The 10,236-nt window shown below is 56.7% G+C and overlaps 1 protein-coding gene across 2 annotated transcripts; it reads right to left on the bottom strand.

Moving 5' to 3' along the window:
- Positions 1 to 2,119: 2,119 nt before the first annotated feature.
- SOX4 (SRY-box transcription factor 4) lies at positions 2,120 to 9,761 on the bottom strand. 2 transcript variants are annotated; one of them, XM_080381412.1, is made up of 2 exons: positions 4,907 to 9,761; positions 2,120 to 4,245 (listed from the first exon to the last, which is right to left on the bottom strand). In XM_080381412.1, the coding sequence occupies exons 1-2, from the start codon at positions 6,143 to 6,145 to the stop codon at positions 4,141 to 4,143; spliced, it is 1,344 nt and encodes a 447-aa protein (XP_080237538.1). In that variant the 5' UTR covers positions 6,146 to 9,761; the 3' UTR covers positions 2,120 to 4,140. The 2 variants fall into 2 exon arrangements, with proteins under 2 accessions (XP_080237538.1, XP_080237539.1); XM_080381413.1 differs by having other exon boundaries at positions 2,120 to 7,781.
- Between the last annotated feature and the right edge of the window lie 475 nt (positions 9,762 to 10,236).

Genomic DNA, 10,236 nt, shown 5'->3' with positions numbered 1-10,236 from the left:
CACTTGCTCCAGCATGGTTGTAGCACCCCAGAGTGGGGCTGGGGCCTCTCACACTGGCTGGGGCAGCAGCAGGAAACAGCTACAGCCATCTCACACCAGCGATGTCGCGACGTGTCGCGACACTGTGGAAATGCACTTCTTTAAAAGCACCCACCACTCTGCTCCACAGCTAAGAGCTGATCTGGTGTTAGGCAAACCGACGGTCAGACGCCAGTTGCGATTCCTAAAATATGGTTTTCTTTTGCATAGACCTTCATTAAAAAAAAAATACCTTTGCAATAAGTTTGCTAGCTTTCACACTTGCTAAAGGGCCACTATTTTTCCTTCCAAAACAGAATACATTAGCAATATTGTCTATTAAAAAAATAATAAAAAGGAGTATGTTTTGGTATGTCCTTGTGTGGCTTAGTTGTGGGTGCTTCCTCTAGTGAGAAACTTGCCTTGCTCCGTATTGCAGGCAGCAAGGAACACATGAGTATTTCCCCTTTATGTAGATACACACAGGTGTAACGCTGTGTGAATCCCTGTCTCAGCTGCCTTCTGCTCAGCTCTCTGGAGGCCACAACTGCTGCCACCAAGGAGCCCCCAAACAAACAACCCCTTTGGCAATACTGACTTTGCTCTAATTGAGAACAAACCCAACGCACAGGAAACCACCAAACCCCTCGAGTTAGCTGTAGCCACGGGCGAGTGGCCCAGAGCAGCAGCGGCCAGTCGGGCTCAGGTGGGGGGCACGGGGGGCTGCAGTCCCAGCCTGTCACCTCGGTGCCACGGCTCAGGGTGGTCACCTGTCCCCATAACCACCCCTGGCCCTTTTCTCCCCTGATTTTGCCCTGTGCTCAGCCCCAAGAGGAAATCTCTCCATACCCACCCCATGGTGCCTGGCTGCCAGCCCCCTGCCCAGCCTGGCCGGGGGTGCCCCGGTAGCCGGTGGGCGAGTTTCCGGGGTGCTTCAATACCGGGGGAGGTGGAGGGTGGGAGTGGTCCCGGGGAGATACCCGGTTTGCAAATGGCCTTGGAAAGGAGAGGCTAGCATGCAAAGAGGCTAAGCAGGACCCCTCCGGGCAGCGGGGGCGGGAGCCTGGAGCTGCAGCTGGGGGGATTTTGGCATGGCAAATACAGCGCAGGGGTCACCGGGATGAGGCCGGGCAAACATTAACCTCCCGCGCCGGTGGCTTTGCGAAACAGCCGGTGCAACGTCTCTTTTCCTTTGCTCCTCCTTTTTCATGGGGAAAAAAAAAAAAAAAAAAAAAAAAAAAAAAAAAAAAAAAAAAGAGTTTATGGCTCAAAGCCAGCTGTAAATTAACAGCTAAGTGAAACCATTCTGTCAGTGGGACGCTTTAATCGGTTTACAAAACACCGCTCAAGGTACGATGCATATTCGTAGGCAGGAGGGTACCCGGGACATCAAAACACAACGGGGTCACCGGCCGTGCCCCTCCCCCCACCGGCGGGCTAAGGGCCAGGACCCCACCCCCACCCCCTGCATTCACACGGCTAAGGGCGCTGATGGCCGGGCGTTTGCAAATGCTTTGCCTCAGAAAGGCTCCATTAAAGGGAAGGAAAGGAAGGATTTGGGATGGGGTGGGGAAGGGAGGAAGTGTTTGGGATGGGGGGTGGGCGGTGGGGCCCCGCTGCTGCCCGGGCGCGGCGGGCTCGCTCACTCCGGCGGTTCTCACCGAGGGGGAGAAAAGGAAAAAATTGGGAAGAAAAAAAAAAATCTCTTAAAAGGGAAAATAACCTGCACCCGCGGTGCCAGGGCGAGCTGCCCGGGGAGGGCAGCAGCTAAAACCCCCCATCGCGCCCCTCCCGCCGGAGATGCCGAGCCCGGGGCCCCCACCCGGCACCGCGCAGACCCCATCCGGGGCCACGCAGCCCCTACCCCGTCACCCCTGGAGCCCCCCGCCCGGGGACCCCGCAGCCCCCACGCCGGCAGCCCTACAGCCCCCACCCGGCAGCCCACCACCTGGCGGCCCCCCACGCCCGGCACTCCGCAGCCCCCCACCCAGAACGGCGCTTCCCGGCGGCCCCGGGGGTGGGGCGGCTCGGCCACCCCTCCCGAGAAAACCCCTCCCGGAGCAGGCCGGGGCGTAGCAATGATGACAGCCGCAGCCCAGCGTTAGGGTTCAGTTCCAGCTGATTTTATTTCCTTCCCGAAGAAAAACAAAACAAAACAAAACAACAAAAAAAACCATCAACAAAAAAAAACCAAACAAAAAAAAAGAGGTTATTTACAGAAGGTATATCAACAATCTGACAGGCAGTGAACTTGACATGGTTAGCTGGCATGATTTTTTTTTTCTTCTCTTCTTTCCCAACGTTGCGTCGAGGGTGATCGTTAAGACAAAAAAAAAAAAAAATCTACACAGCATATTGCACAGGATGGATGACCAAAAAAATAACAAAAAGAACAAAAAAAAGTTAAACCCTTAACGGAACCACCTCATTAGGCAGACGTCCTAGTGCCTGTCATGTTATATTAACATACATAAACACACAATCTTCTTTTTTTTGCTTATTATAATACAGACTTAAATGTACAAAGATGTTTTCACTTTCTTCATCTTAAACACAACAGCTATAAACCTGAATACATATGCTATCATCATGCCATAAGAGACTAAAACAATTATATTTAGCGACAAGTAGAAAGGATTAAATAGTCAAATACGAGAATGAAAAACGCAGTACATAGTGTCGCGAACTCAAACCGGCATTTCGATAGATCCAGTGGTTTAAACGGCACGTTTTTGCTTAGAAAAAAAGTGCAAAAGATGTGGTTTACAAGTTAAAGGTACAGGATCCCTTCTGTGTAAATGCACCAGTTGCTTTACTTCATTTCGGGACAGGTTTCTCCCCAAAACGGTAGCATACAGTGTATACGCCTGAAGTCTTTCCCTTCCCCTCCCCCCCCCGCCCCCCCCCCCCCCCCGCCCCCTCCCCGGAGAGGCAGGGGGCTGCGGGGCGGCGCGGCGGCGAGGGATGCTGTCACTTTAAGATGCCTGCAGATTGGAGTGTAAACATGGACAAAGTAGGGGCTGATTCGTGGGTGTGTGAGTGTGAGTGAGCGTGAGCGCACACGCGTGTGAGATACAACCAGCGGCCCTGTTGTTAAAATCAGGAAATCCAAACAGCGATTTACACCGATTTACACCCCCTTTATATATTTTTTACAAAAATACACTGAGAAAATAATCAAACGTTTTCATCTCTCTTCTCTTTTTGTTTTTTAAAAGTGTCAAAAGTCTACATTTAAATATAAAAAATTAAAAGTTAAAACTCTAGCCCTTCAGTGAAGGAGACATAAAAATGGTGCGGGTAACAACGAGAACTACCAAAAAAGGACAAAGAAATACAAGTCAAAAATGTTTGGCCAGTATAAATACGTCCACTTATAAAATGGCATCCGATTACATTTACAAGGAAAAAAAAAAAAAAACAAACCAAGCGAAAAAAAAAAAACCACGAGGATGGAGCATCGGTGAGAAAAAACAGTCTTTTCATTTACAGCTATAAGGAACAAACACATACATACTCTGAGAAAAAATTTGGTCCTGAATTTTCTTTTTTTAAAGTCCAGCACAGATTTGAGTTGCGTTTGAATCCTTTAAAGAGTTAAGAATGAAAAAAAGCTGGTGATATTTTTGTAGGAATCAAACATAGCGCCATCTATCTGCTTTTATATTATCCTAACACTATTTTTTTTTAAACTGTTCAACAGTCTTACAGAAATCTTAAAAAGATAGACAGGATAACATGCTATATTAAACCCCACCAGTGAAATAATCCAACACCATCACGATTCTGAGTAAGAAGAAAAAAACTACTTTTTTTGTGTGTATTTTCGTGTTTTTTTTGCAAAAGCCATCGCCCTCCATTTCCCCTGTACCACATCACGACAGAAACTGTTCCCATTCGGTCTCTGTTTCAAAGGAAGTTTTCAGTGTTCTTGAAGTTTCGGCCTTATTTTTCTCTCTACATATGACATAAGGTGACTGAGAAAAGCGCTGCCACCACCTCATCTATACGTGCAAATCCGTTTCAGTTTATTATTATCTTTCCCCCACCGTGTTTTCCAAGACAGCTCTCGAGTGTAAGTCTGGCTCTTCTCCGCTTAACCAGGATCTCAGTCCAGCTCCATCAGCCACCTCCTCCTCCTCCTCCTCCCATCATCGCCGCCTCCTCGCACCGCAGAAGAAACCGGGACAGGATTTCTTCCCCCCAAACGTGAACCTTGCAAGGGGCCTGGTGAATTTTTTTCTTTTTTTTGTGTGTGTGTGTTTCTTTTTCTCCTTTTTTTTTTTTTCCAAGCAGTTCTGGTCGCTCTTTCACACGAAAGGGCGAATGCTCAACACATCCAGTGCGCGCCCAGCACAGCGCATCGCTCCCCCTCCTCTTTATTCGCATGAAGTGGGCAATAACAAAGAACCCAGAGGTGTGTGTGTTTCCCCCCCCCCCCCCCCCCGCCCCCCTTTTCTCTGTCTCTCTTTTCAGGAAATAAAAAAAAAAAAAAAAAAAAAAAAAAAAAGGAAAACCAGCGTTTCGCTCCCGCCAGTCTCTGAAAAAGCACCGTCAAGCTCGGCTCCCGGGGGGTCCGTCTGCAGCCGGAGGAGGGGGGCTGCCGGCCGCTCTGCGCAGGGAGGGCGGTCCCGCTCCTGCCGCCTCTCTCCCCCAAGCACAAGCAGTTTCCACATCCCCTTCCCAGCCAAAAATAAAAAATAAAAAATTTTAAAAAATAAAAAAATTATTAAACAAGAAACTCAAAAGCGCCCCGGCGGGGTGGGCGAGTCCAGCCGGCACCGCGCGGCTGTGCCTCCTCCAGCAGCGCCCGGCTCCCGGCTCAGTAAGTGAAGACCAGGTTGGAAATGCTGGACTCCAGCCAGTCCCCCGAGATCATCTCACTTACCTCCGGCGTGCAGTAGTCCGGGAACTCAAAGTGCGAGCCCGAGCCGGGCTCGAAGTTAAAATCCAGGTCCCGGTCGAGCACCGAGGAGCTGAAGCTTCCCAGGGACATGCTCTCAAAGCCGGGGCTGGGGTTCAGGTCCAAGAGGTCGTCCTCGAACTCGTCGTCCGACGAAGAGGAGCCGGAGGAAGAGGAGGAGGAGGAGGAGTGGGAGGACGCGGAGGATGAATGCGCCGTCGAGGGGGCCGGGGAGGAGGCGCGCAGGCTGGTGTAGCTGCGGTGATCCGAGGGCGAGCCGGAGCCGGAGGGCGAGGGGCAGCCGGTGCCGCCGCAGTCCCCGTCAGGCCGGCCAGCCCCGCCGCCCCCCTCCTCGTACAGGCTCAAGGGATCGCCGGCCTCCGCCGAGCTGCTCAGCGTGGGGCTGCCGGGCACGGCCCCGCCGGGGGAGGCGGAGGCCGCCGCCGCCTGCCCGCTCGCGAAGACGTAAACCCGCTTCAGCTTCTTCTCGGCCAGCGGCTTGCCGGGCCCCGACGGCGCACCCGCCGCCCCCCGCGGCTTGTACAGCGCCTGGTGCTCGGGCGGCAGCAGCGCGGCCGGCGGCTCCCCGGGGAAGGGGGCGGCCTTGCCGCCCGCCGCCGCCTTGCCGTGGGGCTTGCCGCCCGCGCCGCCGCCACCGCCCGCAGGGGAGGGCTTGGAGCTGCCGCCGCCGCCCTTCTTCGGGGCGGGCTTGGCGGGGGCCGCGGGGCCGCCGGGGCCGCCGCCCGCGCCGCCGCCGCCGGCGCCGCCCCCGCCGCCCTTGTCCGCCTTGTCGCCGGGCTTGGCGGAGCTGTTGCCCGACTTCACCTTCTTCCTGGGCCGGTACTTGTAGTCGGGGTAGTCCGCCATGTGCTTGAGGCGCAGCCGCTCCGCCTCCCGGATGAAGGGGATCTTGTCGCTGTCCTTGAGCAGCTTCCAGCGCTTGCCCAGGCGCTTGGAGATCTCGGCGTTGTGCATGTCGGGGGACTGCTCCATGATCTTCCGCCGCTCGATCTGCGACCACACCATGAAGGCGTTCATGGGCCGCTTGATGTGCCCGCTGGGCGTCTTGCACCAGCTCGGGTCGTCCGCCTTGCCCCCCGTGGAGGCGGTGGAGCCGGGCGTGGGGGAGGAGGCGATGCCCAACTCGATGCCGGCCCCGGAGTCGGAGGTCTCGGCGGCCAGCAGCGCCTCCGTGTTCTCCGTCGTGTTGGTCTGCTGCACCATCGCGGCGGCGGCGGGGGGGGGCTCGCCGGGGCTCAGCGCCGCTCCGGCGCGGGGCAGGGCGCGCAACTTCTCACAGCGGCACCGGGGCGGCGCGGCCGGCCGCGCAGCCCCCCGCGGCCGCGCACCGGCTCCCCGCACCACTTGTACTTCCACACCGGCGCCTCGTCCCCGGCGGCGCGGTCCTTTCCCCCTCGAGGCGGCGGCGGGGCCGCCCGCGGTCAGGCAGAGTTTCTGCAAAAGCAGCGCCGCGAGCCGCCCGTCCAAGTTTGCTATGTTTTTTTTCTTGGGGTGTTATGGGCTTTTTTTTTTTTTTTGTTTGGAGGGTGGGTGTCGGTCTGCTTTTCCCCCCCCCCCCCCCTCACCACCTCGGGTCTGCCCCCACTCCCCGAAGCAGCTGGTCCGGTTCACAAGTGCTTTCCGCCTGCCCCCGGCGTTTCAGCAGAGCAGCGCGGCCGCCGCCGAAAGTCCCTCAGCGTTGGGCACGGCCAGCGCGCACGGCCGCGGGGGAGGGCGGAGGCGGCGCGCCCCCGGAGCCCCGAGAACCCCGGCTCCAGGACGCGTGGTGGTGGCGGCGGGGTCGGCAGCCAGGAGTTTGTGCAGGTGAGGTTTGGCAGTTGCGAGGTACTGAGCGAAAAGAAAACCCCTCAGGAAAAAGAAAAAAATTAAAAAGGGGGGGGAAAAAAGGAAAAAATAATGATAATTGAAAAAAATCCCCGGGAAAAAAAAATAAAGAAAAGCGCTCGTGCATGAACGAGTGTGTACGTCCCCGGTGGGAAGAGCGGCGAGCCGGTCGCCCAGCCCCGTCCTCCTCCTTCTCCTCCGCTGCCTGCCGGTGCTGCTGCTGCTGCTGCTGCTCCTCCTGCTGCGGCTTCTCCTGCTGCTTCGGCTGCTGCTCCGCGCGCGCGGAGCCCCGCGCCGCCGCCGCCCCCGCCCGCCGGGCGATGCCCCGCGCCCCCCGCACGCCGCGCTCCGCCGGCTGCAGCTGAGAGCAGACCCCGCGCCCGCCCCGCGCCGCTTTATCCTTTCGCAGCCCGCCCGGCGGCCAATGGCGCGCTGTATCCAACGCCTCCGCGTGCCAAGCCCCGCCCGCCGCCCCGCCATTGGCTGCCGCCGCGGCGCGGTAATGCCGGCCGCGTGCAATGGGGAGCGCGCGCGCTGACCTCATTCCCGGCGGCGGGGCGAACTTTTTAAAAGGGGCAGGAGGGCAGCCCCGCGCGCCGCCCCGCGCCCCGCCGTGCACGTGCCCGCGCCCCCCACCCCCCGGGAGAAAAAATATCAGGAAATCAGCAAAAATCATCGTCACGTAAATAATTCAATAAGAAAAAGCGTGTGTGTGTGTGTGTACGGAGGGGAGGGGGTTAACCCAGCCTACCCCCACGCGCGGGTGTCGTGGGGGACACGTACCTGCCCGCACAAAGGGGGGGACTGTGTATGTGTCTCCTTGCGGGTGGGGGTTCCGGGGGGTGCGCCCCCCCCCCGCGGTCACACCCAGCACGTTACGGAGGGGGTCGTCACCCCTCGGGAAGCGCTGCCGTCACGCCCCCTCCGCCACGGGTGGGAGGGCACGCACGGGCGGACCCCCTCTGCGGGGGGCAAGCTTCGCGCGGGCGGTGTTAACGCTGCCAGCCACCTCATTGGCACCCCCCACTCCGGTGCAGCTGTGGGCAGCGCTTGCCACCGGCCGCTCTCGCACGCTGCAGCCCCGCCCCCCCTCCGCACCGCCCGACCCCCGTGGGTCCCCCCGGGAGCGGGAGGGGGGAAAGCGGTGCTCAGCCGGCAGTGCTGCCGTGCCTGCCCCTGCCCCCCGAGCAGGCAGCCCCCCCCCGGGCGCACGGAGCCCGCCCTGGGCGCACGGTGCGTGTCCGGGGGCTGCCGGCTCACCGAGGTCCTACCGCCCTGCTGGGACCCATGGGGGGGGAGGAGCGGGGCAGGGGTGACAATGCGGTGAGGCCCCCCTCCAGGCCGCGTGGGACCAGAGACACCCCCTCTCAGGTAAAGGCCATTAAAAATGGCACTGTAACACCCCACCCCCCCCCCCAATTCCTTGCGTCACCCCGCAGTCACCCCACAGGCCAGGGGCCAAAAAGGTTGCAGGACAAAAACAGCTGTGAAAATTTTTGTTGCACACCAAACCGATTAAAACCACTTTTTAAGTCAGACAGAAAAAAAAAAAATAAAAAAAGGTTGGAAACAGCTGAAACGTCTAAGAAAGAGGGCTAAAAATAAGTTACAGGTTTTTTGCAAGACCATTTCTGGCAGGATCCTGTAGCAGGGTTTCTGGGGGGTGGGGGACAGGCTTTGAGTGTTGGGATCCTACATTGAACTCAAACTGTTACACTGTCACCAAGCGCCGGGAAAAATCCTGAATTCCTAATAGCTCCCGAGGTAGGTCACCTAGGCTGCTGAGAGTGTTTCCAAAGATACAAACTAAATTACCTCTTTGCTTGCACAAATAATTGTTTCCTCCTCCAGCCTGTGGTGAGCATGGGATAACCCACCACTTGCTGCTGGGTTGAGGACACCCAGTGACATCAGTGGGTTTCTCACCTTCACACTGTGGGAGGAGTAAATCACGCTGTACTTCCCCCCCCCCGCCCACCCCCAGCCCCAAATCTGTTCTACCATAGAACCACCAACACCTGCACAGACAGAGGCTCACAGTGGTTTGGGTGTCAGGGGTAGGTACCAGCTTTATTTACACCTTTGGTATTCGTTTGCAACAGTGTGAAAACCTGGGAGTGGGAGCAGTCGGGAGTTGCTGGCTGCTCCACCTGTTAGCGTGCTATCTGAAAGGATTTCCAGCCCCAGCTCTCCTATTTTACATATAAATATCCATTCAGATGTATCAATATCACTTTGTTTGAAGTGCAGAGCAAGCGCGGTCTTCTCACGTTTCTACACGCACAGGTTAAAGCAGAAGAAACCGAGGTGACAGGATGAGAGGTGGCAAGAAAAAGCTTTAGAGAAGCTTTGCACCAGGTTGTGCCACCGTGTGCGAGGTCTCAACTGCCACGAATAAAAATTCTCTGTGGGTGACTGAAGTGTTACCCCGGCGAGAGCCATCCCGTCGGTTTGATGGCAGCTGGGGAAGCGTGGCAGTGGGACTGGCACGACACTATTATCTCCCGAGTGAAAACTTTACAAAAGTGCAAATGAGAACTGCTTCATAAAGCGAGTGTAAGAACACGATGTGAAACTCCATAAAAGCATTTTACTACAATTCCTTGGCTGTTTCCTTGAAGTTAATTGCTTCCACCTCTAATCCTCCAGCGCTGGCCTGAAAGTGCCTTCCAGCTCCCCGAATTTTTAAGCCTAGGTGTAAAGCGTGAGCATTCAGCTTCCGTCTCAAACGCACGTTTAAAAGCGTTGGCAAGATTGCTTCGCGTTTTACAACTCAAAAAAAAAAAAAAAAAAAAAAAAGGCGCCTCGAAACTTCAGTTTGTTTCCTGCAGGCTCGGTGAGGCCGGGGGGGCGGCGAGGGACGCGAGGTGGCAGCGCTGAGCCTCGGCTGCCAGGCGTGGGAACACGCCGAGCTAGCGAACCCCGGGCTATTTATTTATTTATTTATTTATTTATCTATTTATTTATTTATTTATTATTTTTTAGCCACGATCCTTACCATTTCCCTTCCCCGCCGCACCCCCCACCCCCCCGTTTCCCCGAGCAGCACTGCGCTGAGAGTTTCTATCTGAAATGCAGCCTGCTCACCGTCACAGAGCGCCAGTGCCCGTCACATTGCCCTTGGGACGCTGCTGAAACATGTCGCGACTGACGACGAGCCCTCCCCACGAGGGTTTCACGGCACGGCCAGCAGCACCCCTCCCGGCGTTTGCCGTGCCCGTGGAGCACGGGAGCTGATGGGGACAAAGCTGCGGGACGGCTCTGCAGCGATGCTGCAAGCACTGGTTGCAGGTTTGAGATGGACATCGGCCCGCAGTCCCCACCGCTTAAAATCGCTTAAAATTGTCTTAAGAGCAAGATTTAGCACGGCAGCAGATCTCCTTCCCCCCCGCCATCCCTCCTTAAGCCGAAGATTACCAGCGCTCAGGCTTATTTAACTGCAGCCCTGGCAGTTGCTCTTTTCCACACCC

The sequence above is a fragment of the Falco punctatus genome (genome assembly GCF_963210335.1).
Source record: "Falco punctatus genome assembly, chromosome: 3".
NCBI lineage: Eukaryota > Metazoa > Chordata > Aves > Falconiformes > Falconidae > Falco > Falco punctatus.
The sequence above is the reverse complement of the archived record's forward strand: the minus strand, read 5'-3'. Positions and strand labels throughout refer to the sequence as shown.